Consider the following 27,277-nt stretch of genomic DNA (forward strand, 5'->3'; position numbering starts at 1 on the left):
AAAGAGATGACTAAAGGGCAATATGATAGAGGACTATAAAATAATGAATGGTGTGGATAAAGTGAATAAGGAAGCATTATTTACCTCTTCACATAACATAAGAACCAGGGGTCACCCAATGAAATTAATACGCAGCAGCTTTGAAACAAACATGAGGAAGTATTTCTTCACATAACATACAGTCAACCTGTGGAACTTGCCAGGGGATATAGCGAAGGCCAAAAGTATAACCGGGTTCAAAAAAGAATTAGATAAATTAATGGAAGATAGCCATAGATGGACCTATTAGATCAGATGGTCAGGGATGCAACCCCATGCTCCGGGTATCCCTAAAACCTTTGACTGCCAGAAGCTGGGACTGGACCACAGGGGATGGATCACTCGATAACTGCCTTGTTTTGTTCATTCCCTCTGAAGCATCTGGCACAGGCCACTGTTGGAAGACAGGATAGTGGGCTAGATGGACCATTGGTCTGACCCAGTAGGTCTGTTCTTATGTTCAGACGGAAAGAGGAAGCAGGAATCTCCTTAAAACAACCCCCCAGATCTCAACCAGTGTGAAGGAGAAAGAAAAAGCCACTACAAGGAGATGCCAGATCTGTTAGGGAGTCAGAGCCAGGTGGGCACATGAAATCAGGACTGGGGCACAGTAGGATGGCCAGACTGGCACCAAAGATAAAGACAAATCCTGCCTTTGCCAAAAGCAATGCATCATTCCTTCTCTATCTGCCAGAAGCTGTCAGGCAGCTAGGACTCAGCCTCTGCTCCCAGCAAGCAGCTGGTAACATGCTGCCACCCAGGACCTATCCCCTAAGGTGCCTGTACCTTGCCTTGGGTCCTCCTTCCCACCCTTACACTACCATACCACAACAGCACCACATTTACCAGAGGGTTCTTCCTGGCCCGGGGTAAAGCTTCCAAGTTCAGCCCAAACTGGAGAAAGGCCAGGGCTCCCAGGCTTGGGGCTTACAGCGAGCAAAGGCAGTGGTGCCCTGCCCTTCCTCAGGCCCAAGATGGTCATTTATCCCCTGAATCCCAGTGCTGCAGGAGGGATAACGGCCTCCAGGGAAATCCATTAAGTAAACTGCATCTGCCTCTTCCAACCTCCAGCACAAATCAGACCCTGCCCTTGGACAGACCCTTTCCTCCAAGGGTCTGACAGAGCTGCATCAGCACGATCCATTGAGTCACAGGAGAAGCAGATGCACCGAGGGGGTGAAGCGGCTTGTCCAAGGTCACCGAGTGAGTCAGTAGCAGGGTCAGGAATAGAACCTAGGCCCCTGGTTTCATCACTATACCACTCCTTGTCCCAATGGGAAAGGCCGACCATCTCTGCGTGGAGACAGACTGTATTTTTACGAATACAGACTAACACGGCTGCTACTCTGAAACCTGCATGGAGACAGTTTCCAGAACCCTGTGCTGAGCTCCCTCTTACTGGGGCTGTATTCCCCCCATTCAGTTACAGACACAAAGGGGTGGGTAGTAGGAGGCTGGACCACATGCTGATCCTTTGCTCTGGCCCATTCCAGACCAGCTAAGCAGTGCTGGGACTCAAGCTGAGGCCTGCCAGCCCCCTGGAGCCCCTGCCAGGAACCTGATCTGTTTACTCATTAAGGGAGCAGCGAAGGTGCTTGTTGAAAATGGCCCCGGCAAGCCCGAGCAGCGGAGAGGGCAGGAGCTTAGCATAGAAAAATCTGCCCGCTGACTAGTGAGTGGAACAAATTGTAGAATTCTCTCCCGCCAGCTGGGGTGGGACAGTGGAGAGAGAATGGGGGGGGGGGCAGGGGGGAGGACAAACAACAGAGGTGGGTCAACTTTCATTAGGCCCATTTCACTCCCCTCCCTCCAGAATCACGGCTGTCCAGTGTACAAGCGACCTTCAGCCTGGCTCCTCTGGCATAAGCAGCTGAGTGCACCCACCCTCAGTGAGACAACCCACTGGGGAAGGGTGCCTTCAGATTCTCTAGCCCCCTGGCCAGCAGGCTCTTTTAGGATCTGCACCGGCCCCTCTAGAAAGAGGGAGTTGAAGGGCACAAGCCCTGAAAGTCACAGCAATCCCAGGCTGGAAAAGAGCATGTGCGACTTGCACATGCAGAGCCACCTGCCTGCTCTCAGCGTAACAAGGAAAATGATTGGAGGCAGAGCTCCCTCTCTTGATCACCAGCAAAGGCCCTTTCCCCCACTACAGGGACACGGTGACGCCTCCCATCTAGCAGGAGACAGTCAACGTTCACCTAAGGGAACACGCAATGGAGACAAGGAAACCAGGCTCTGATTTAGCCCTGCAGTTTCAGGGCTTCAGGCCAGCGCTGCTAGAAAGGCAAGAGGGGCTTGGTTTGTGATCAAGCCAGGAAGGAGCACAGACATAACATGTGGGCAGGGAGGTGGGAATCCAGAAACTTCCCTGCCCAGGTTCCAGACTGGGGGTGAAGGGAACAGGAAAGAGAACAAAAAGGCACCTCCAAGACACCCCTCCATGTGTGATCCAGCAAGTGCTGCTAAATATAGACATGGAAACAGATGCTGGGAGACAGAGTTATGAGGTTATTAGGGAGAAATAGAGCATTAGCTCAGAGAACCGGCAGTGCACAAGGAAATGGCATGTTCCCTTCCTAGGGCGGAGAGCAAACTCAAAGAAGCATGTCACTGTACACACACATGAACATGTGCAGATGGGTACTGGTGCCTCCCCACATCCTGCCTCCAGTTCCTGAATGGAGCTTTGGAGATGGCAGGTTAATGCTAGCATGGTAAACATCCCACTGCATGCGAATAAGGACGCTGGGGGTGAGGAATCAGCCCCAGGGGGCAGCCTGTTCCGCATTTGTCTCTGAAATCCTACCCCTTGCCAAATGGACAGCAATCAGTGGCAAACCTTTCCCAGCAACTGGGCCAGACCTATGTATGCATCAGTGGCTCTGGGTCAGCTGGGCAAGGGAGCTTTAAAAATCAGGGCTGTGCGCAAAGGAGCATAGCGAAGGAGGTAATAGAGGGGCTGCCTACAGTATCAAGGGGCTGTAGCACCGTCTAGGCTTCAGCACAGCTTGCAGGTGTGTCTCAGGTATCATCTACACTGCAAGATGCAAGATTTAACCATACCAGGGGACACTGCCATTGTAACCAGATCCCTCAGTATGGCTGCATATGTACCCCAGCCAAGCCCTAAGGTCCCATTTACACTGTGCTCTCAGTAGTAGAGCTTTTCTGGCAAGACTAGAGGTTAAGCATGGCTTGCTGGAAAGGGGCTAGCACAGACAAAACTAGAGATGCTCCTGACTTTTGATCCAGATCCAAAATTCACCCAAAGCATCTAGATCTGAGGGTTTAGTTCGGTAGTGCATTTCCATAGCCAATCTGGGAGCAGGGGCCTTTCCCAACTGGCCCTAAAATAAAGTCCCCACACCGTAACAAACAAAACAAAAAAGCACAACCCCAAACCTTACCCCCTTCCTGCGGCTTGGATTTATTAACAAAGAAATTAACAGCAGCATTAAAGTTCAGTTCACGCTTTCTCCTCAGGATTGGGTATACCTAGGCGCAGGGTTCCTCCCCGAGGGCTAATCACACCATGCCCCAGATGTCTCCTCAGACTCACTCCCACCTCCCTTATATCCAGGTAGGATGGACAAGCCACCTGCTCCAGTTAAGCCGCAGAATCCACTTAACCCTTTCACAGCAGGATCAACGTCTGCTAAGAAAATGGGTGCCCCAGACAAATGATCGTAGAGAGGAGCTAGGCATGGAATAAGTTTCATTGCCTTAACTACAAGATTTCTTTACCCTAATTGCTGTGGCATGAGCCTTACCCTGTGCTGAGTATCCTTAGGTCACAGGGCTCAAGCTTGCCCTCTTAGGCAATGATTAGCCAATGCAAGAACTCTGGACCATTTTTGAGGGCAGAAGTGCACAAGCTTTAGGTCACATGGCCACCTCTCAGCCCATGGGACTGTACTGGAAGAATTTGAGCATGCACATTGCTAGCCAGACAAATTGCACCCTCAGTTTATTTCTGTCCCTGGGACAGCGAGACACTCCCAACATTAAAATAATTTCCTTCAGCGGTGGGCATGTCTCACACACGTTATTCTGCAGAGCAGATGACTCAGAATAGTGTTACCGGCGGGTGGGGTGGGAAGCTTGGAGATGCAGCACAGAAGCCAAAAGACTGGGGAATAAGACACATGTGAGGGGCTGCAAACGGTCCTAGATGCACAGGCTGAAATAAAAGAGAGAGACTGGTGGGGACTGAGGCACTGGTGAGCTAACAGATGTGGCATGAAGAGAGAAAAGTAGCTGGGGAACGAAGGCCTGGACAGAGGGTTTGAGTGGGGACAGCACAGGGGAGCCGCATGGTAAATGGTTAGGGAATTCAGAAGTCATTTTAGGCCAGCCTGCCTTCACACACATACACAGGCAGCTCCTCACTAGATCACACTGACATTTATATGGTGAGCTTATGGATTTGTTTTGAAGGCAGACGTAGAAGCCAAAAACCATTATGCAACTTCTGTGAGTTTGCAGCACCCACAGGCAGATGCAAAGGGCAGCATTACAAAACCACGGGAATTTTCACACCCCAGACAGTGCTCTGCTGCCCTGGGCCTGACACACCAGTCCATATTTGTTCGTTCACCTGCTCCGCAGCTGCTGCCACTGCTCCTCAGGACAAAGCCCATCCAGAGAAGGGACGTTCAAGCTTTATAGCACAGCTGGAGGACCCTGTTGGGACAGTGGGGTCGGAGCTCAGGCTCAGAACCAGCTTGTAAGATACACGGGCTGCACAGGATGGCTTCACATTCCCATGTTGTGAGGCAGCAACCCCGGCAGGGCTTTAAGGAACATGCTTTAGCTCACGCCCAATGTCTTTTGGTGCCTGCGGGATCCTCGAACCTGCTCCACACCCAGGGAGAGCGTTCCAAGGAGAACATCTTGCTCTTTTATCTTTCCAGCGCCTCTTCGCAGCTCAAGCCTTTATCCCTGGCTGCAAACAGCTCCTTGCACACTCACCCCTGCCTGACACGTGAGCTGTACCATTGCTCATCCTTCTGGTAATCCCTGAATCGGGGCAATAGACTCAAACCTTCTGCCAGGAGATTAGATTGCTTCGAGCTGGGAGGTGCCAGTCATCTCCAGACCTGCAACTTGCTGGAAAGCCTAGAGACTCAGGTGAGGCCCATGCTGCATTAGAACCCCAGCTCCAAGTGGGTCCTTGCCTCCCCGCTGGAAAGTGATATGGGTGACTTGAGGGTGAGAAGGCATGCGTCTCCTGCACTTTTGAGGTACAGTCCCTGCTTCCCCCAGCCAGGATCCCCTTGAAGAGTAGGGGACAGTGGTTTCTTCTCTTTTCTACTTTCATACATTTATGCTGCATTTTGCCACCAGCAGCTCCAGGGCTGGCACCATGCCAAGGCAGGCTGGGTTCTTTTAAAACAAAACACAGCATGGAAATGAACATATAAAGTAACTCGATGCATTAACTCTTCCCAGGCCTTTCCAGAGTGTGGCTGGAGACCCAGCATTGCACGTTCCAAAGATTCTGTTCCAGATGGAAACCATCTTCTACAGGAGGTTCCATCAATCGACACTGGAATTCAATAATAAAATTGAACCTGATGCAAGAGAGGAGATCTCCCCTCCCCCAAGACCCTCTCAGCAGCACAGAGGACAAGGAGGGGTGAAGGGAGGCAGCAAAGAATCCTGCTGTCTTGGGCCTCAAAACACCTCCTAGGGCATCACATAGGGACAAGCAGAGCATGTAGCTCTAGCACTTAAGAGCGTGAAGGTGGGGCAGTGCAAGAATGCAAGACCTCCTGCTCCCCCAACCTTCCCAAGGACAAGTTTCTCCCACTCTCCCTATCCTTCTGCCAGTCAGACTCTTCAAGAGCCCGCTCCAAAGCCTGCTGCAGGCAGCGGGAGCCTTTCCACTGGTCTGTGGAATTTGGATCAGGCCCACGGAGCATGTGAGCTGGTGCCTTTGGCAGACCCCACTGAGCTGTTGGAGAAAGTGGGGGTGGGGAGGGGGAGCAAACAGAAAACTGGAAGGCAGGAGTCTCTGGCACAACAGAGCATGAGGCTGATGCCACTGTGGGTGCGCCCTAGATAGCATTTCTGGTGCAGTGCTAGAGATTTTCAAACTTGGACAGTGGTCAGGAATCCAAGGGAAAGGGAAGAAAAATTAATTCAGCTCTTGACCGTCAGTAAGCAGAGGGCAGCAGCCAACCAGGCAGCACCCTGGCAAGGAGGTGAGAGACCCAGAGAAGCCATAGCAGATGCCACGGCTTGAGTTGACCTCTCAGCTGCAGTTACCTGGACTTGACTTTTAGGTCCCGAAGCAGCATAGTGAGCCCAGAGGAGAACAGGATGCAGAGCATGTAACAATCTAAGTAGAGGAGAGAGACCAAGGGTGGAAGCCGCCTCACGGTCTGAGCTGAAGCAGTCTTCAGAGACTGCAATGGCAATAATATTTATTTCCACACACGCAAACCTTCGTTAAGGTGGAGTTAAGGCTGCAGATACAGATGAGTGCTTTGGGCAGATATTACCTTTCAAGGACGTTAGGAACCCAGAAGGACAGAGTCAAAGATGCATTTTTCAAGCAGAGTCATGCTTCTGAGTCTGTGTCTGACTCACTTCAGAAATTCTACCCTGACCCCAAATCCAACCCACCAGCTGCAATGCCAATAAACCTTTTCTGGTGGATTTGAGGAGGGCAGAAAAATAAGGCTTATGATGGAAACTCAGGTGCAATGAGCATGGAGTGACTGCTATCACCCCATTTCCATTCCCCTATGCAAAGATCATAGGAGCCAGAGTTAGAAAAGACCCATTAGAGCATTATGTCCATCCCCTCTGCCAGGGCAAGGGAATGGGCCAGATTCTGATGTGAAATGTTGGGAGTTACACCAGTGTAACTGACAGCAGAATCTGGCCCACCCTGCCCCACTAGGGGATGTAACAGGCAATAGAACGTACACTGTCTTTGAGCCCAGATGATGCTCTAGACATCACATACTCCATAACACCAATCCCACGGAAAATGCCTAAAGTCGGTGCCCAGGACCTCATGGGACAAAATGGTCTTTACACCACAGTAAAGTTTGGGACAGATAGTTTAGTATCTGTGTAACGCCAACAGACCCTGGTTGTCAGCAGGCAGGATCGAACCTGGGGCCTCCGGAGCTTAGTGCATGAGTCTCTACTGCATGAGCTAAAAGCCAACTGGCTGTTAGCTAAGGCTGTAGAGCAGACTTGTTCGTTTTTTCTCTCTCTCTAAGTGGTCTTGGCGCCACTAGATGGGACAGAACACCACACCCAGAAGGCGTGTGGGTTACATTCACACAGCCCACTACACGACCCCCAGTTATCCATACCTCGACCACTGATCTCTGGGAGCTGCCATTATATCTGGTGGCCGGGCAGTGCTCCACAGCATTAACGCTCCTCCATACTTCAGGCTTCCAGCAGCACTATGCCTCCTCCCCCTAATCCGAGTAAGGGTCAGACTTTGCACACAACAGCTGCCCATCATCCCCACTCCTGTGGTCTTTGGCTGAGCCTTGCCATGCCCCTTGTTGGCAGTTATTAGGCCATGGATGTCCCATGCTGCTCCCTGTATATTACTGGAGATGCAAATAAAATTCCAGAGGAGAGAGAGATGACATGGAGTGAGAGGGGCGTTGGGGAGGATGATGACCTCTTAAGAAAAGTGCCGCTCATCCCGGCCCCCCAGCATGGGAGGGGAGAAATACTGGCCCGAGTCAGCAGGCCTGGGTTCCACTCACAGCTCCGACACAGGCTCACGGGGTATCCTTAGGCAAGTCCCTTAGGGCCCATTTCTCAAGTGTGACCTCTAATTGTGTGTGTTTTGAGTTAAGGATGCTCAATGTTAGATCCCCGGGAGCTGAAGTGGTGCTGAGCAGCTACAGTTGCCACCAAAGTTAAATGGGAGATGAGCTCAGTGTGCAGCTCCCAGGAGCTAGGGGCACTCAGTGGCTCCCCACAGAAACCCCCAAACAAAGCAGGCCAGGCTGTCTGGCCCAGCTGGAACACCTGTGGTGGAAGTGGTGCCAAGACCAGCAGAGCTTCGTTTGACCTAGCACCTTTCATCCCTCCCCCCAAATTGTATCCCTCAAGGCCCACTTTGCGGAGAGCTCAACCCCACAATGTTAAAAGGCAGCTGAAAGAGGAGCAGAGGAATTAAGGGCCACACAGCAATGGAGAGGAGAGGGATGTACTGAGAAATTAAGGGTCAGCAAGGGGGAACAGGTGCATGAATGCTGCTCTAGATGGGGACTGTGGCAGAGGAGAAGGCTCTCACACCTACAGCGGGGACAGAGAAGAGGCCAGGGCTAGGTGAGCAGAGGGAGGTGGAAGAAAAGGAGGTCGGTGAGGTCAGCCGGTGCACCCCCTATGGAAGGGTTCGATCCCCACCCTGGACCAATAGGGAGCCAGCGCAGCTGTCTGAGGCAGGGGTGGGGCGTGAGGTGGCCAGGCTTCCTTGTACCTGGGCACGACTGGGGGCAGCAGCATCGTGCACATGCTAGGGAGCTGGGACTCCTCAGGGAGGCTGCGGTGAAGGGAGTCCATCTGCATGCATGGGCCCCACTGCTAGATGCTAGGGACAGCCCCTCCCCCGCTGCTTTGTAATGCAAACACCATCCCATCTGTTTGGTAAGAGCACAAAGCACTGGGGCTCTAGGGACGGGGCAGCAGCCACGCTCCCAGGCCTTGGCACCACGCTGCCAGCCCGGCGTCTGTGGCGCCGTCCGTTCGGCCCCAGCCACCTGGAGCCCACTGGAGACTCAGACGCTGCCCACCCTGCAGCCTGGCAATTGTGTCTCTCTCTCTCCTCAGAGCAAATTCCAGGCTGTCATGGGGCCACCCAGGAGACAGGCTTCAGCCGGGGGAATTATTTTCACGGGCAGTGAAGCTTTAGGCCAAAGGCTGCTGCTGTTCTGACAGCTGGGATGTTGCCAGTCACTGGAACCGGCAAGATCTGTACACCCGGATCCCAAGCTGCCCCTGCCATGGCAGGCCAGGTGCGTGCAAGAGAGAAAGGGTATTCTCGGCTTCTGCATCACTGTTTTAGAGAAACCTTTTTTTAGTTACCAAAAGCAACTACAGCATTTGCTCAAGAAACTTCCTGAAAAAGCACAAGATCAAATCCGCACAGACACACCCCTGGAACCCCGACCTGGGATATTCTATCTACTACCCAAGATCCATAAACCTGGAAATCCTGGGCGCCCCATCATCTCAGGCATTGGCACCCTGACAGCAGGATTGTCTGGCTATGTAGACTCCCTCCTCAGGCCCTACGCTACCAGCACTCCCAGCTACCTTCGAGACACCACTGACTTCCTGAGGAAACTTCAATCCATCGGTGATCTTCCTGATAACACCATCCTGGCTACTATGGATGTAGAAGCCCTCTACACCAACATTCCACACAAAGATGGACTACAAGCCGTCAAGAACACTATCCCCGATAATGTCACGGCTAACCTGGTGGCTGAACTTTGTGACTTTGTCCTTACCCATAACTATTTCACATTTGGGGACAATGTATACCTTCAGATCAGCGGCACTGCTATGGGTACCTGCATGGCCCCACAGTATGCCAACATTTTTATGGCTGATTTAGAACAACGCTTCCTCAGCTCTCGTCCCCTAAAGCCCCTACTCTACTTGCGCTATATTGATGACATCTTCATCATCTGGACCCATGGAAAAGAAGCCCTTGAGGAATTCCACCATGATTTCAACAATTTCCATCCCACCACCAACCTCAGCCTGGTCCAGTCCACACAAGAGATCCACTTCCTGGACACTACAGTGCTAATAAACAATGGCCACATAAACACCACCCTATACCGGAAACCTACTGACCGCTATTCCTACCTGCATGCCTCCAGCTTTCACCCTGACCACACCACACGATCCATCGTCTACAGCCAAGCTCTGCGATACAACCGCATTTGCTCCAACCCCTCAGACAGAGACAAACACCTACAAGATCTCTGTCAAGCTTTCTTACAACTACAATACCCACCTGCAGAAGTAAAGAAACAGATTGATAGAGCCAGAAGAGTTCCCAGAAGTTACCTACTACAGGACAGGCCTAACAAAGAAAATAACAGAACGCCACTAGCGGTCACCTTCAGCCCCCAACTAAAACCCCTCCAACGCATTATTAAGGATCTACAACCTATCCTAAAGGATGACCCAACACTCTCACAAGTCTTGGGAGACAGGCCAGTCCTTGCCTACAGACAGCCCCGTAACCTGAAGCAAATACTCACCAACAACCACATACCACACAACAGAACCACTAACCCAGGAACTTATCCTTGCAACAAAGCCCGTTGCCAATTGTGCCCACATATCTATTCAGGGGACACCATCACAGGGCCTAATAACATCAGCCACACTATCAGAGGCTCGTTCACCTGCACATCCACCAATGTGATATATGCCATCATGTGCCAGCAATGCCCCTCTGCCATGTACATTGGTCAAACTGGACAGTCTCTACGTAAAAGAATAAATGGACACAAATCAGATGTCAAGAATTATAACATTCATAAACCAGTCGGAGAACACTTCAATCTCTCTGGTCACGCAATCACAGACATGAAGGTCGCTATCTTAAAACAAAAAAACTTCAAATCCAGACTCCAGCGAGAAACTGCTGAATTGGAATTCATTTGCAAATTGGATACTATTAATTTAGGCTTAAATAGAGACTGGGAGTGGCTAAGTCATTATGCAAGGTAGCCTGTTTCCTCGTTTTTTCCTACCCCCCCCCACCCACCCAGATGTTCTGGTTTAACTTGGATTTAAACTTGGAGAGTGGTCAGTTTAGATGAGCTATTACCAGCAGGAGAGTGAGTTTGTGTGTGTATGGGGGTGGGGGGGATGTGAGAAAACCTGGATCTATGCAGGAAATAGCCCGACTTGATTATGTAAAGAGTTGTCACTTTGGATGGGCTAGCACCAGCAGGAGAGTGAATTTGTGGGGGGTGGGGGGGTGGAGGGTGAGAAAACCTGGATTTGTGCTGGAAATGGCCCACCTGTTGATCACTTTAGATAAGCTATTACCAGCAGGACAGTGGGGTGGAAGGAGGTATTGTTTCATATTCTCTGTGTGTATATAAAGTCTGCTGCAGTTTCCACGGTATGCATCCGATGAAGTGAGCTGTAGCTCACGAAAGCTCATGCTCAAATAAATTGGTTAGTCTCTAAGGTGCCACAAGTACTCCTTTTCTTTTTGCGAATACAGACTAACATGGCTGTTCCTCTGAAAACTGTTTTAGAGGAAACACAACAGCTCCTCGTCCGCAGCCCCAGTGCCCTGACCCAGCCTGGTGTGGATGAGGTGGGGAACCCCCCAGGTAAAGCTTGACAGAACAGGAGGCTTCTGGCTTAGCAAGTTCCCTCTTCTCCTGTTGCTCCCACAGCTGCGTAGTGAGCCCTCCTATGAGTCACACAGTGGGTGCAGCAGAAAAGCGTCCTTATGCCCTCATGCCAGGCCCCATAGTGCAGTTAACTCTTTAGAGACTGCAGGCTGCACACCTGTGCAGCATTCGTTCAGCTGGCAGCCTGATCAGTATCATCCTTGTCATCTGCACATCCCAACTGCTGCTCCAGAGCCCTCCGGAACAGAGTGGCAGGGATCTCTTAGCCTGCCAGCGAACTGAGGAGTCACGGGAAGGCATTTAGGATTTGCCCATGTCTTTGCTATCTCCTCAAATACAGCCCTCTGGGGACCTGCCCTCTTTACAGAGGTGTTTGCTCAAGTCATCTCTCATATGGCTCCTGGGGAAAAGGGGGCAGGATGTTTTTGTTTAGCTTAGCCTATGGCCGGGGCAGTGCCACTGGGAGGCACTTAGAGATGCCCAAATTAGGAAGACCCCCATCAGTCAGCTGCACGGTACTGCATCCATACCTGGGACCCTGTATTCATGAGATGGGGAGTTTAACAGTCAAACATGAGCAGGAGACCGATTTTCCAGTTAGCCCCAAAGCAGCAGACCTTGCACTTGCTGCATAGGAAATACCCACCACCAGGGTAGTTTCCACAAGCTGCAAGAGCCCTGTCTCCTGTTGGTGCAGGCACTCAGGGAGACCAATGGGCTTGCAGCAGGCTAGTGTGAATGCAGCTCTTAAAGGGACAGGAGGTAGTGCCCGGAATGAAGCCCACAATCTCTTCCCTGCCTTAAGCACAGAATCCAGCTCCAAGAGCCTCCTTGTGCCAGGGCAGGCACACTCTGGACTCGGCCACCAGCACACGCACACACATGGCTCTCCAGAATATTCCTTCCCCGAGTACAGTGTGGCCCAGCTCTGCCTTGCGATGTGTTAAGAACGTACCCTGCTATAATAAGGAATAAGGACAGCCAAACCCTCTGGGAGCAGCGCCGGATCTAGAACTTCATCTTCTGTCTGCAGGAACTTTTTGGTATTGCAAAGCGCTGCCGGGAAAGGGAAGCCAAGAGATGGGACTCACTGTGTCCAGATAGGGGGGAGAGAAACCGTGGGTGGCTCTGCCCAGCTTTCATTCAGGGTGCAAACCCAGAGACTGCACTTCCAATACACACCTATGAGGGGCAACCATTCAATGGCAGCAATGCCAAGACCTGCCTGCCAGAGGTACCCAGAAAAACACTCATTAGAGAGTGTTTGGGGGGAGGTGATACAGGGCAGGGCACTGCAAAGTGATGCGGGGTAAAGTCATCCTCCCCTAAACACAGCAGTGCCAGCCTACGCTCATGTGAGCACAGAGGTCTGACTCAGGGCTGCCCCATAGAGTCAGTAGGGTGCTGGATTTTCACCCAGGCCACTGGCCCATTTCTTAAAGCATCTCCCTGTTCAGCAGGTTGTGGAAGGGAGCCTGTCTCTCACTCAGGAAGAGGAGAGTGCTGGCTGCTTCTCGGGAGTTCATACAGGACCTAAATGGGGCCTCAGCTGCCAAAAGGCCTTGCTGCAGTCAGTGTGAACCTGCTAGCAACACGCTCCTCCTCCCGCAGAGCTACAGGCAGAGCTGGCCTGGTGCCAAGGGGCAGCCCTGCCCATTCAGTGAGGCGCTTTGGGGCCTCTCACGAGAGGTCAAGCAAAATGCGAGCGGCTGCCCCTCGCCTGCCCTCTGCGGCTGGCAGCTGAATTCTTACACTAACTCAAGGGGAAACCTGTGTAAGGGCTGACAACCTCCCCCTCCCCCCACCAAGCTTAACTCCAGCTGCCTCTACAAAGGGCAGAGACTGCCCCTGAACCTTGTACACCACGAGGACTGCTCTCCCCTGCCACCCATCCGGAAGATCAGACAGACATGTTGGTGGCTTCACAGGGACAGCAGCAATTCCCAACCCCAGCCCCCTTCCCCCATGGAGCTGGGCAATTCCCAGGAAGGGAGCGCTATCCCTTGTTCCCGCAGGCCCCTTATCTCCCTATTTGCTTCAGGCTTCTCTGATTGTGCTAGCAAGTGCAGCCACAGCTTTGCTAACATTCGGCCCATCAAAGCAGCCCAGCCAGGGCATGACTAGCCAAGGACAGGGATGGCCCTTTTCCAAGCACAACAAACTTTAGAGGCTGGCTTTGAACAGGCACCGTATATTCACAGTAAGTTGATTCCTTTTGCAGACTCTGCTCCTGCTCTCTTCCCCACCCCCCACCAACCGTAAAGAGATTGGAAACGAGGGATAAAAATTGTTCCCAGCTCAAATAGCTGAACTCTCAGCTCAAGTGGAAGCATGCAGTAGGCGTGAGGAACGCATTCCTTCTGTCAGCAGGACCCTGCCCACCGGGAGAAGCAGCTGGCATTCCAGAGGTCCCAACACAGAGAATGCCAAGCGACCTTAACGGCTGGCACACGACTAGGCAAGCATTGGAAGAGACCTCCTCCATGGGATAGAGGGCCGGGGGTGAGGAAGAGGAGGACTAAATAATTTTAAACACCCATTAGTCTCCCCCCCCTTACAGTTTACTCTATTCCATCTGATTTGCATCCGATGAAGTGAGCTGTAGCTCACGAAAGCTTATGCTGAAATAAATTGGTTAGTCTCTAAGGTGCCACAAGTACGCCTTTTCTTTTGCGAATACAGACTAACACGGCTGCTACTCTGAAATCTATTCCAAGCAGTGGTTTAGTAGTAGGGCGATGTAAATACAGAAACCTTTAAGTCCATTTCTCTCCTTCTCACCCACATCAAGAAGTTTTTACAGCGATCCATGTAATACTGCCACATGCTTTAGAAGACTGTTAAATAGACGCTCAAGAGAAGCACTGGAATCTCTGTCACTTAATACTTAGCACTTCTAGGACACTTTCCTTCTGTAGCTCTCTTGGCACTTTACTAAGGAGAGTCAGGTGCTCACCCTTGAAGTCTAGGAATGTGAAGGAACTTGCCCAAGGTGACGCACCGAGTCAGTGGCGAACAAGGAATAGAAACTAGGCTGCCTCGGGGTTTTAAAACTAGACTAGAGGAAACATAAACCAAGCATAACGTAACAGAAAATAATCCTGCCCTGGCTGCCTAATGGCCTGGGTGATTCAGATTTAACAGAAAGCCATGGTGGAAGATGCAACTTCTTGCTTTGTTACCTGACACAGGCAGAGGATCTGCACAGGAAAGAATGGCTTGGCCCAGGCTTATGGACTCTGCTGCTTTAGCAGCAATAGACTCCGATGATTTCCATCCTTCCTCCACACACAGAAAGAGAATGAGTTCCCACATGGGGCTGATGGAGCAATGAATGGAGCTGCAATCCAAAGTGGAAGCAGATAATTGGCTGTTCCAGCTCATGGGGCACATGAGGCAGCACACACCATCTAGGAGAGGACCGGCTTTTAAACAGGGACACACAAACTAATGGTGTGGCCTCTTCTGAAATAACATGTGCCTTACGGGTCATGCCATCTCAAAAAGAATATGGCATTACAGGGGGATCCGAGATGGGCAATGAGAAGGACTAGGGACCTAGAGAAACTCTTACATGAAGAGAGATTGAAGAGAATGAAATTCCTTCACTTAGAAAGGTGAAGAGAGGACACAAAAAAAGTCTATAAAATAGCACATGATCAAGAAGGTAGATCTGTTCTCACCATCTCACAACACAAGAACAAAAGGCCAGCTAACAAGATTAAAAGATGACAAATTCAAAAACAACAAAAATAAATACTTTTTCCCCACACGATACAAACTGTGGATCTCTACCACAGGATGTCACTGAGGCAAACGCAATCAGCAAGATTCAAAGAGAGACTGGATATTTATATGGATAACAAGAACATCCAGAGTTACAATAGTTAAAGTTCACTAATTCTGGAAGAGATATTAAGCCTCATGCTTCAGAGCTTAAGCCAAACTAACTACTAAGGATTAGGAGGGAGCCAGTTGCAGGGTCAGTTTACCCCACGTCTGCCTACTGCAGGGCTCTTAAACCATCCTCTGAAGCAACTAGTGCTGACCACTATCAGGAAATCGAGACTGGACGAGATGGCTTGTGGGACAGGTAATGCTCTTGTATTCCGTATAAGGCACAGGGGGCATTACCAGTGCTATTCTGTCAATGGCAGAAAGAGAATGGTGGCAACAGTGGCCAGAGGGGTAAGCCCCGCACTGCACCCCTGCCAACGCTCCACAGCTGGAAAGCAGGCAGGGGAGGAGCGAGCCAGGAACTCTCAGCCCATTGAGAAATTCTGGAGGGACAGACTAGCAAAGCAGTTCCCAAAGTGAGGTCTGTGCAGAGTTCGCTGTTCACATGGTGCTAGCTTGCCTGTTTGTTTCCAGCTACTGCATCACGTTAAAAGCTGCTAAAAATACGTCTAACATTACTACTCCACATAAGGGACTGCTGTGGTTACCACAGGGATCTGATGAGACAATGGAAGAGGAAGTGGCCACTGGAAGGGGAGGAGACCACTGGACAAGCTCATTATGAATTATTTGTATTACCGGAGGAGCCCCAGTCATGGACCAGGAGCCCAGTGCACTGGGTGCTGTACAAACACAAAACAGAGAGAGCTTACTAGTACTCTACTAGAACAGAATCTACATGATAGAAAGGTTTGAGAACCTCTGGACTAGAACAATGGCAAATACCTGTATTTAGCAGGTTATCATGCCTTCTAACTAGGGACACTTGATCCATACAATGTCTGGGAGCTCAGAAAGCCACTCTAGACGCTTTGTGGATGGCTAAGGTCAGTGTCAGGTTGAAAATATCTAGACTGCACAGAATCAGGTTCAAAGCCTAACAGGGTTGATGTAGCTCTTTATCCTTCCAAGTTAATACTGTTTTGCCCAACTGGAGCCTCTTCCATCCGAGGATCTCAAGGCACTTTACACACATGAATTAAATGAACCTCACAGACCTCCTGGGAACTTGGAAGCAGGAAATACCCATTTTCTTAGACTCTGCCTGCTCTGCATGGATATTAAAGCTCTTTCCCCGAGAGTATGGATTTATCCTAGAGTGCTTGGTCAAAAGTTTCTCGTCCTCCATGCAAGTAGAGGAGAAACTAGTTGACTGCCTTCACCCCAGAAATGGCTAAATTTCAGCAAAGCTGTGAGCATGCAAACTTTGAAGACATTTTGCGATTCTTCAGGATGAACGACTAGCAAGCAAATCCCCCTGGTAAATTCCATCCAGGAGCCTGCTCTTGGGGCTCAGCTGAATTAAACTCTGTCTTCCCCTCATAAGGGCTGGCACAGCTTGAGAGACTTTCCCCTTTCCAAGGGACAATGGCCACAGACCCAATTGTTCTGCTGGTCTCCTCCCCCAGGAATCTAATCTTGTGACACCCCCCACCCCAATCCCCCTCTTTTTTTTTTTTTAACTCCAGGGCTACTGCGCTCATCCCTGCCCAGCCAACTGGCTCATTGTTAACGAGCGCGTCCAGCCAGGAAAGTGATTGATCACTAAGGAGAAAAGGCCAAAGCCGTGACGGGTCGTTTAACAATTTCAATTAAACTCTGCAGTGCTCAGACACTGAAGGGGAGGCAAGAGAAGGAAATTAAAACTTCTACCACTGCTCCAGGTGACAACCCCAACAGCAATAGGGTCCACGGGGAATGGCCCAAGCCCTCCCTGGATGTATATGGTTTGAGAGAACCCCTCCCCGCTTGCAGAGGTATCTACAACAATGGGCATCCCCCACACCCTCTGCCTTACAGTATCATACTGATGTCCCCCAGCCCCACAGAGCTGCAGAATTAATGTGTTCTCACCTACCAAAAAAAAAAAAAGAAGAAATCATCATGTGCTCCCGGGCTTTGAAATAATAGGTGCTCTGACCCATTTGTGCACCAACATTTTCCACCCCATGCACCGCCTAAGAATATGCACGTTGAATATTTAACTATGTGTCCCTGAACTTCCCGCTGCCGGGACTGGCGGCTTGATTCTCGGTTACGTGCAGCGACTTTTTTTAGGCCCAGGAGATCCCCGAGGGCTAATCACAGCGATGCGGCACCGAATCCACTGAGACAGCAGAAGGACTCTTAGAGGGATTTTAAAAATCAGCGTCTCGGCCTGTCATATGGAAAGGCGCTTTAATGAGCAACAAAGGCAGCTAACATTCTGCTCACCCGGCATCTTAACAAAAAGAGAGCGAGCGAGCAAGAGAATGAATCATAAGGGATTGGGAGTAGAAGGCTCCTCTGGTGGAGGGACAGAGCCTCATGCAGCAGGGGAAACGTCAGACCTATCTTGCCGCCATGTAATAGACTGACCACATCTCTGGCTGGGGGTTCAGCCCCTGTGGGGAGCAAGGAGGGGACAAAGCCAGAGCAAGGCAATAGAGAATGCTCTCCAATTGCATTTGATTGAGATAGAGTCATCAGGTGATTAAGGTCCTAGGATGGAGGGGAGGAGGCCAGCCTTGCTCCTTCCCCTCCTAGCATGGGGGCATTCTCACCTCATTGCATGTTACACCTCATCAGGCTCCCCTTTCAAGCCAAGCACACCAGCTGTGCCAGTTCCGGCTTCACTCCTTTCTTCCTTAGTATTTAATCTAGAGATAGACACTAGGGTTGTCCTTATTCTCAGCCCTTCCTTAACAACAGCTCCTGGTCTCCCTTGTAGGCATCACAAGAATCTACAGCGTTCTGAGAGAGGCTAATTTCCTCCTCCTCCTGAGAGCTAAGTATCTCTCCGCACTCTGACAAATCTGCATCATTGGGGTTTTCCCGTGCCACCTGGCCTTGTGATAAGCAGGTGAGCAGACCTGTGCATGATGTTCCCAATCGGCCGGGCTAGTTCCTTGTACTGACTGGAAAAGTTCTTTCCAATCTGCATTTGGTGCAGCCGTCTAGGGAGCGTTGTTTTGTTTCCGTAACCCCAGCCCTGTGGATTTTCAGAGGTTAACCCCTACCTCCTCCCGCTCAGCGCTTTGCAGTGTCTGACCTAGCAGTTTATCCCCGCCTTGTTTTTATAATCCCCAGCCTCACTAACTTTTCCAGCACTGAACACACAGCCCTGAGCTGCTCCTCGTCTCTCCAAGTCAGTCTCAGTTATTCCCCCTCACCCTCCACACACACACTTTTCTCCTCCTATGAGCTTTCACGTGAATTCTTTTGCACTCATGAGATGTGCCAGACTGACAGACCTGGCAACAGGATGCCTGTATCCATAGCACAAGCACGGCACAGGCCGCAGGAGGGCAAGCTTCCCCTATGCTGCACCACAACCCTGTCCTGGATGGACACCTCCCAGGGTGAAAGGTTTGCTGGCTACCACTTGCCCATTCAGCCCTTAGCTTCTCTGCCAAGAGCACTATTAAATGTGATAGTTTTTATGATGTGAACACCTGTCTCTGGGGAATTGGACCAGGACCTACTCTCCCGACATTCACTTTCTTCCCCCCACCAGCTGGGCCCAGAGTCCACCTTAAATCCATATCCCTTCTGGTTGAAGAAAGGGTAGTCTTTTAACATTAGCCTTAAAGAGCATTTTAGCAGGATGGCTTTGTAGATCCAGCGTATGGTACTTCACCCTTGTCTCCCCACCAACCAAGACCATTAGAGTCAAAGGAGAATCTAGAATGTGTATTCAAAACTTCCCTGCAAACAGACACATACAGAGTCTCCAATTGTTCCCCAGTGGCTCAGTTATCTCACATGCTTTAGACTACCCTGTTTTACTTCTTCATCCTAATGGCTTCCTTATCCACTCAACTGATTAGTCCAGTTAGTTCACCTTTCCTCCCACTTCCCTTCTGCTGTCTTCTGTTGATTCCCACATTCATATGGGGAATATAGCTCCGTCTTCCTTCTTCTTAGCCAACACTCTGGTGCACCTATATGCGCTGGGTGTCACCCGTCTCACATATCCCGCCTACTCCAGGAAGAACCCCAAGAATGAAGGAGCTGAACCAAGATTCTGGAGCTGGACACCCCGCACTTTTGAGACATTCAGATCTTAACCTTTGTCCCTGGGGCCCCAGCTTTAGGATAAAGTTCAGACCCTCCCACCCACCTCCATTTCATTCCAATCACTATCCTGCATGGGGGTGTCTGGGACACGGGCTGCTGACAAGGTCCTAGTGATGCCCTGGTCTTTTGTTTATTTCTCTAGGTCCTCAAACCCTAGGAACTCCCAGTCTGTCTCCCTCCCCGTAGGTCACTGGGGCCAAAACTTACAGGGGCTTCTTCCCTGCTCCTAACCAGGAACCCATCCACTGAGGACACAATCTCTTGTATCCTGATCTTTAGGAGAATCAGTGCATGATCGGGATGTGACTGCACAATGTACCATCCACAACTCTAACCATGGTGTTTCCTACCAATACCTCCTGCCTTCTCCTGGGTGTAGTTCAATGTCTTTTCCCCATAAGGAGGGCTGTGCTCCATAGGGTTGTGTAATTCTCTCCCCATCCCAGTGATCCTGCTTTCCTTTGTCTCCATTATACACAGTAACCCAGCTCTCTCCTTCCCCTGCCACCTCCATATTTCATCTAGGACCTTTTCAGCCCTTGAATGCTGCTTGGGGGGCCCTCTGGGCACCCATTCAACAGGCCAACAATGCACGCACATAACCAGTCCCCATGAGTTTCTTTGCTGCAGTGACATGGGTCTCCCCCTTTATCACAGCCTGGTCAGTACAAGCACACAGAACCGGCCTTAAATTCATTCCTACTTCAGTTCTGCAGCTGACCTTTAAGAGTATACAGGAAAGAGACGGGCACTACTGAAGGGTTAAACATTACCAGACTTAAAGAATCTCAAATTCAAGGCCTGACAATTGGTTCCAGTTGACTGGTTTGGATGGTAATTTTTCACAAGATAAATCTGACCAGAAGTAAGTGGCAATGACTGAAGGACCCTCTGCGCCAGCATGCCCCATAGGAGCTGTGCTGCTCACTTTCCTTTGGTGACTTTCTGCCACCCTTCCCCCCATCTGTCCCCCACATTTCAGGGTTTTCACACAGAGGCTACTAGAAGCATCATCTTTTACATTATCAGCGAGATCTGGATTCACACCCCCAGCCCCTGACTGCAGAGTAGTCTCCACTCCAGTGCACGAGTGCCAGGCTTCACATGCCCTGTTCCCAAAGACTCTCACACCAAGGCCCTAGGAGTAGAACTCACAGCAACTGACAAGAGATGGAGCAAGCAGCAATGCCCATGTTCTTTCGGCTCCCTGCTGCTGCATTAAGAGGCAAAGGTACTCACTGCTCTTGGATGCTTTGACCTTGGCCACCAGTTTCTGCACACCAGGTATATCCCCATTTTTCACAGCCTGGATCAGCTCCTGCTCTCGCCCCATCATGGACAGGTCGGAGTGGTAAGGGAGTGAAAGGAAGAGGTCCTCAGATCCCTCTGGTTCATAAAGCCATGGGCGTGCACGTAGCAACTCCTCAAAATGCTCTCAAATGGAGGAAAAGCCCAGCAAGAAAAATATTTTAAAATCCCACGGGACATAAAAAAAGCCTTTATAAAAAGATCTCTCCGTTAATAGCGGTAAATGCAGCTAGGAGTCACTTTCCTTTTGATGGAGATGGGGATGCAGTCTGGTTAAAGAACATGCAATCACTTAAACAAAAAATAGTTCCATGCTTGGGGACTGACTCCCAACAGCAACAGGGCCCCACAAGACAAAGCCAGGCAGTTTGGAAGAGCGGGCCGGGAGAGTCTGATTTGAGAAGAGTCTGGCCTCTTAACCGAACCTGTGTAAAGCTCTCAGAGATCGAGGGGTCATGTTTTGCTTCCTTCGCGCCAGGCTGAGCTGCGCTGATGATTCCCTAATTCTTCCCAAAGGGATTATGTGCTCCTTTCCGTCTGGAAGTTATAGATCCTCTCTCTCTCTGTTATCCCCCTCATACTGGCATTCCTCTTGGTGCCGTCTCTGCCAGCCACTCTGCAGACCCCCTGCGCTGGCAGCGTTCAGAACCTTGGTCACAGAGCCCTAGAGGAGAGGTTGTCGTGGTGCTCCCAGTACCTGTGAACAGCAACAGCAGGGTCAGGTTTCAAAGGCTATTTACTTATCAGCATCATTAAAACAGTCCACTGCGACTGCTTCTGTGGCCACGCCGAAGAACAAATAGTTTGACTATATTTAGTACCGGCAGAAGTCAGACTGTCCTCGTGTTAAAAGGGCTGCAGGAGCGGAGGGGGAGAGGCCCTGTATTGGAGACATTCTAACAATAGGTGCTGTGGGCACAAGAAACAAGAGGTCAGATTGGACCCCCAGCATGGATGCTCTGGGAAGGTCACGAGTGCCCTGTCCTGCCACACGTGCATGCAGGAGAGAATAGGGCCAGCAGTGGGAGAAGCAAGAGCGTGGGCACAGCCTTGCCCCTCCTTGCACACCAGCAATTGTCTGTGCACACTACACCCTTTCGAAAGGTGGATCACGAGCCTCCAGGTTGTGCACTCTCCCCGGCGCCCTAGAAGTGTTCTGCCTGCATAGGACACAAGCAGGCAGAATGTTTACCCAACCACTAATTGAGTGCTGTGCCTCCTCCCCGACCCCAGCAGAGCCCTGGCCATGGGGGGGATAGACTACTGTGGGCGCACGGTCTAGGGGCTGGAGCCAGGGGCAGGGAATCTGGACTCCCTTGGGTTCTTCTCTTGGTTCTGTAACCGTTTCGATGCATGACCTTGGGCAAGTCACTGAACCTCTCTGTGCCTCGGTGTACACATCTCTATGTGGCTTTAAGAATCCCCTCTCTCAGGGGAGCTGTAATTAGTACCCTCAGATAAAAGGTGTGATGGAACTGCAAAGTATAACAACCCTCTTGGAGTGTGATGGACTTCAATGTCTATCTAGATATGATATGGCTATCACGATGGTATCAGAGTGCCTCACTGAGAGTCACTCCACCAGCCAGGACAGGACAGGACAGGACTGTAATCTATATTCACTACGGCTACTTTTTCTCCTAGCAGTTTTAAAGAATCCCAATGATGAGCTTCCAGCCCTTTCCCCGGACATTTAAGAGCACCGCATTTCAGCCTGTTACTCCTAGTCAGGCCGCCTTGGCCTTGCTGAACATTTCCTCTCTCCTTACGCCTTGCAAACACAGATACTGCCCTCAGAATTAAATGGGAAGCTCCAGTGCATTGGGATTTAAAAGATACCCATTAAGAAGGTTATTAGCACACAAGCATTCTCAGGCAATGAGCTGAGCACAAGCTGGCAGAGTGACTGTACTCAGAGGACAGAGGAGAATCAAAATTTAATTCAGCCCCTAGCAAGCCAATTCCCTGCTGGTGGACCGTGTCTCCATCTCAGTGCATAGGGCATCCTTTCAGAAACTGAGGTTTCCCCCCAGTGTTACAGGATGGGGGCCCCACCACACATGTTCCTACCCACCAAAAGCCTCCCCACTCCCAATCTCTAAATTTAGATTTATCCTAACATGAAGTTCTTTCAATTGCATTCTGTACATTTCTAGACTTCTCCCATGTTTCAGTCATGCATCTCTGGCAGCTTCTCTTCACCCGGTCATGAAATCTTGGGAGAAGGAGTGTGTGCAAGAGAGAGAAAATATGAAAGATTGACACAAGCTGCCAAACTGCTGTCAGATAGCTACAATTCTTCATTAGCACCAAATTAGAACCAGCAAACTAGTGCTACAAGGCTCCACTTTCTGTTACCAGTCACTTGAGCCCTGGATTCTCCTAGACCTCCCTTTCTTAAAGCTCCCGAGAAGCATCCTTGGCTGTTTATAATGTTGGGTTCTGTTGTAATAACTGGGACTATAAATCTAGCCCGATTCTAAAATCAACTGTAAAAATTATATGAAAGTTCATATGATGTTATAACCACCTAGGCTAACAAATGGCGATGAAAAGTAGGTCAGGGGAGAGACACATCTAGCCTCTTGCACCCTCACACATTAGCACCAAGCCTGACTCTTGGAAAAATATTGCAAAAGGAAGAGTGCAAACCCATAAAGCTAAGATCATTGCCTGATAAGGGACACACACCAGTGCGTGACTGCAGGATGGAGCTGAGAGGGTAGACACACCTCTGGGCGGCACAGTGGCACCCGCCAGGCAATGACAGCCTTCCTTGTGGGGGAAGGATTAGCAGGGATGCCCAGACTCACATGGTAAGGCTTGGGATTTTCCCATGCAGTAGCCTACATGTGGTTGCAGGCCTTGGGTTTATGCTGGCCGATTAGGCCCTGGGCAGCTAGGTTGTTCTGAACTTTCACATCACAAGCGGGTTGCGATGTGATGTGCATCACAACTCTGGTTGGCGGTCACTTCCGCACTTCACTGCTGTCAGGTCAGGCTGCTTTAGGGGTATATCTTCATGTTATAATCAAGTTGCGGCCAGTTGGCTTAAAGTCTAATGCTTGTGTCCATCCTCATTGCTCCTTGCCATAAGCAAATGTGAATTGGGTTAATAGAAGATCTCCTGGAACCTCAGTTACTGCACCAGCTTAAAGCTGTTTGGTTTTCATTCTGCTTCAGCACATCTTACCCAGCTTTACTTTGATATCATCCAAACCCACTGGCACTTGACTTTTTTATACTAACATTTTTTTTAAGTCAATCTACACTAGGAAGCAGGCTCATATCTGAATGCCAGCTACTCATCCAAGACTCTGCCATAATAGGCCCCAGGAACTCTGTGTAACCAAGGGTTAACAATCTGCACCTCTCAAGCTTCACAAGAGTGCAGCAGTATCAGATGCAGTCCTGAGCTAGAAGCATTTCTCCCTCCGCTCCCTGTTGGTGTTTATTGGCAATAGACTGGAATGTGACTTGCTGTATATAGTGATAGCAAACAACCCTCCCCCTACCTGAGAAAGCTAATCTTTCAACCCAGGAATTCACCTGGAGAACCCAGGAATCTGAAATATTCCTTCATCAAACAACTCAGAGTGGGGGAGAAATGGTAGAATTATGGAAGAGGAGGAGTAGAGATGCTGAACAGCAATTTAAAAACAAACAAACAAAAAAAACCCCAACCCTAAAAGGCAGTCTGGGGAAGTTATCCACGCCCCCAGTTGCAAAGGTTAGGATGATGGAAACACCCTACCATCATAACAGTAAACACTGTTGAGGCATCTCCTCTACCAAGCACTATACAGACCTAGGAAGATCTAGTCCCGCCCACAAAAACCACAAATATACTTAATCACCACCCCCTCCCCCATATCACAAATGGGGACGTTGAGGCTGGGATGTTCAAGGCACTTGCCCAAGACCACACAAGGAGTAAGTTGCAACAAAAGCCAAATGGGGGGGATTATAAAGGAAGGAGGCGGGGGAGGGGGGGACACACACTCAATGAAAGAGAGAGAGAAAAAAAGGCAACCTGGAGCACTTCTCTTAAGAGACTAAAACTATAAAAAAGAGTCAGGAAAAACTTAACCTGGGGCAGAAGAAGGTTACTAGGCAGCCCTGACAAAGGGGATTTTTGAACTTCTTTAAACAAATATTTTCAGATCAAAACGCTGAACAGGACCCGAGCAGAGCGGAGCCTATTAAAAGAATGTGAAAGCTACGGCACAGGCACAAGAGACCCAGCAAGGGGAATAAGGGGAAGTCATTCTCTGCGGGCAGCAAACAACCCGCACCAATTCCCGCCCCCCGCTCTTTCTTCTCCATAACTCACCTCCTCAGGAACTCCCCTGCGTTTCCAACAGGCACAGCTGCAAATCCGATTCCTTCTCAGCCACGTCTGTCCCTGGCTGGGGAGCGTTCTCCCCAACCTCACCCCGCAGAGTTGGTGTAATGAAAGCCCAGAGCAGATCTCCACTTCCACACAAAAATGCCTTTGATCTCTTACAGTCCCGGACTCTGGGGGAAAGAGGGAGGAGATCAAGTCTCCAGGCGCTGGAACTGCAAAGCGGAGCTGCTGCAACAATATCCCCTTTCGTCCTCAGAGCCCTGCCTGGCCGGCTGGGGATTCCCACGGGCACCGCCGACCCTGCTGCTGAAATTGACCCATCTAGTCAGTTTCACAGGGCGCCTAGGAACTCTGAAAAGTCTCTCTCCCCCAAGCCACCTCCCCCTGCCCGCTCGGTCCGTCTCCCTGCAGGAAATCCCTCCCAACCTCCGGTCCGTCTCTCCTGATTGGAAAAGCAAAGGGGGCTGCAGGAGCTGGGCAGGGCCAGGGCTGCTGTCAGTCAGGGTGATGCGGTTCCAGATTTGGGCAAGAGAAGGGGCGTGTGGAGAGTGGTACCTGAGACTTTAGTGTAACTGCAACAGGGAGCAAGTGCCCAAGTGTGCAAGCCCTGGGACCGGAGCCTGCTCCCCAGCTGGAGCCTGGTGGAAGGTGGAGAGAGGCGTCCCAACCCTTAATTACTACCCTGTGCCAGTCCCTTCCAGCTGCAGGGAGCACAGGGTGGATGGGTTATCTATGGGAGCAGGGAGAACTACAGGGCTGGGGGTGGGAAGAGCTTCACAACAAACTGGTTCCTCTCTTTCCTTGCAACTCAGTTCTGAGATTCACTTTAAATGCTTTAAAACACTGCCAGTGTCACTTTAGTCCCTGCTGGTCGGCAGCCCCCGTGAGAGCTCAGCTATGAGGAGTTCCTGTGCCTCCCTCCCAGTGCTGGATTCTTTACCAGGGGGTTTGCTGGAGTGGCTCATGACTGATTTAGATTTGTTGGGTGCCAGACGTGTGCTGAAGCAATTGTTTTACTGCTTTTGGGTGTTTACAAGTCTAGGGTCCTGGGTGCATTTCAAAATCTGTAATCACCCCTGGAGCCATCTCTCTGTGTACTGTGACAGGGTCGGGCCAGATGGCTCTAGGAGAGTAATAAAAGACAGATATGTTAGCCCCAGGCTACGCAGGTCCCTTTTCCCTGGGTAAGGTAAAAGGGAAGGTTTCAGAACAATCAGGAATCTTCTGGAGATAATTAAGATTGGCTGCAGGTGTTCTAATCAGCCTATCAAGAAGCTGCTAGAATCAATTAAGGAAGGCTAATCAGGGCACCTGGGTTTTAAAAAGGAGCTCACTTCAGTTTGTGGTGTGCGTGTGAGGAGCTGGGAGTGAGAACACGGACTGAGGTGTGCAAGCATTATCAGACACCAGAAGGAGGGTCCTGTGGTGAGGATAAAGAAGGTGTTGGAGGAGGCCATGGGGAAGTAGCCGAGGGAGTTGTAGCTGTCGCAGAGCTGTTCCAGGAGGCACTCTAGACAGCTTCATTCCACAGGGCCCTGGGCTGGAACCTAGAGTAGGGGGCGGGTCCGGGTTCCCCCCCAAACCCTCCCAACTCCTGGTCAGACACAGGAGGAGTTGACCTGGACTGTGGGTTCAGAAAAACGGCCAAGCTGAGGGCTGCCATGAAGCTCTAAGGTGAGCAAATGCACCAATAAGCGCAAGACCCACCAAGGTAGAGCAGGAACTTTGTCACAGTACATGTGATGCTTTCTCCTTCCCTAATAAAGCTGGACAGCTTTCACTGCACAATACCACTGGATTATCAACAGCTAATCAGACTAAAAACCCATACATTGGCTTAATTCATGAAGGGCCCAACCCAAAGCTCCTGTTGGCTTCTGTGGGAGTCATAAGTACTCGGCACTTCTCCAGATCAGCCCCTAAGAAATTATACCAAACCATAGTTTATTGAGCAACATGAATAATGAGGAAAATGGCAGGGCTGGCTGAGAAGGAAGAGCTGGAGTTCTAAAATACACCCTGTCTTTTCAATTCTGGCTAAAGAAAAAGATTATGCACATTTGATTAGAAATGTCAACATTTTACAGCTGCTATTTTGAAGTGTGGCGCTATAAGTAATCTTGCTAGAAAGCAACATGAAGTTAAAGGTCTTGTTATTCATTATGTGATTTTTGTCAGCGCTTGT

The 27,277-nt window shown here is 50.4% G+C and overlaps 1 protein-coding gene across 9 annotated transcripts in view; it reads right to left on the minus strand.

Moving 5' to 3' along the window:
* The window catches only part of CASKIN2 (CASK interacting protein 2), an 86,686-nt gene that overhangs the window by 49,044 nt on the left and 10,365 nt on the right, over window positions 1-27,277 (minus strand). For 6 of the 9 annotated variants that reach the window (XM_048817496.2, XM_075119269.1, XM_048817499.2 and 3 more), the window contains exons 1-2: window positions 25,078-25,490; window positions 20,676-21,441 (exon numbers count right to left, since the gene is read on the minus strand). In XM_048817496.2, coding sequence (XP_048673453.2) covers window positions 20,676-20,772 — 97 coding nt within the window. In that variant the 5' untranslated portion in view covers window positions 20,773-21,441; window positions 25,078-25,490. Of the gene's footprint in view, window positions 1-885; window positions 905-20,675; window positions 21,442-25,077; window positions 25,491-27,277 lie in introns of those variants that run through there. The other 3 variants (XM_048817493.2, XM_048817494.2, XM_075119268.1) reach the window with 3 other exon arrangements.

This window comes from Caretta caretta, chromosome 14 (assembly GCF_965140235.1).
Source record: "Caretta caretta isolate rCarCar2 chromosome 14, rCarCar1.hap1, whole genome shotgun sequence".
NCBI classification, from domain to species: domain Eukaryota; kingdom Metazoa; phylum Chordata; order Testudines; family Cheloniidae; genus Caretta; species Caretta caretta.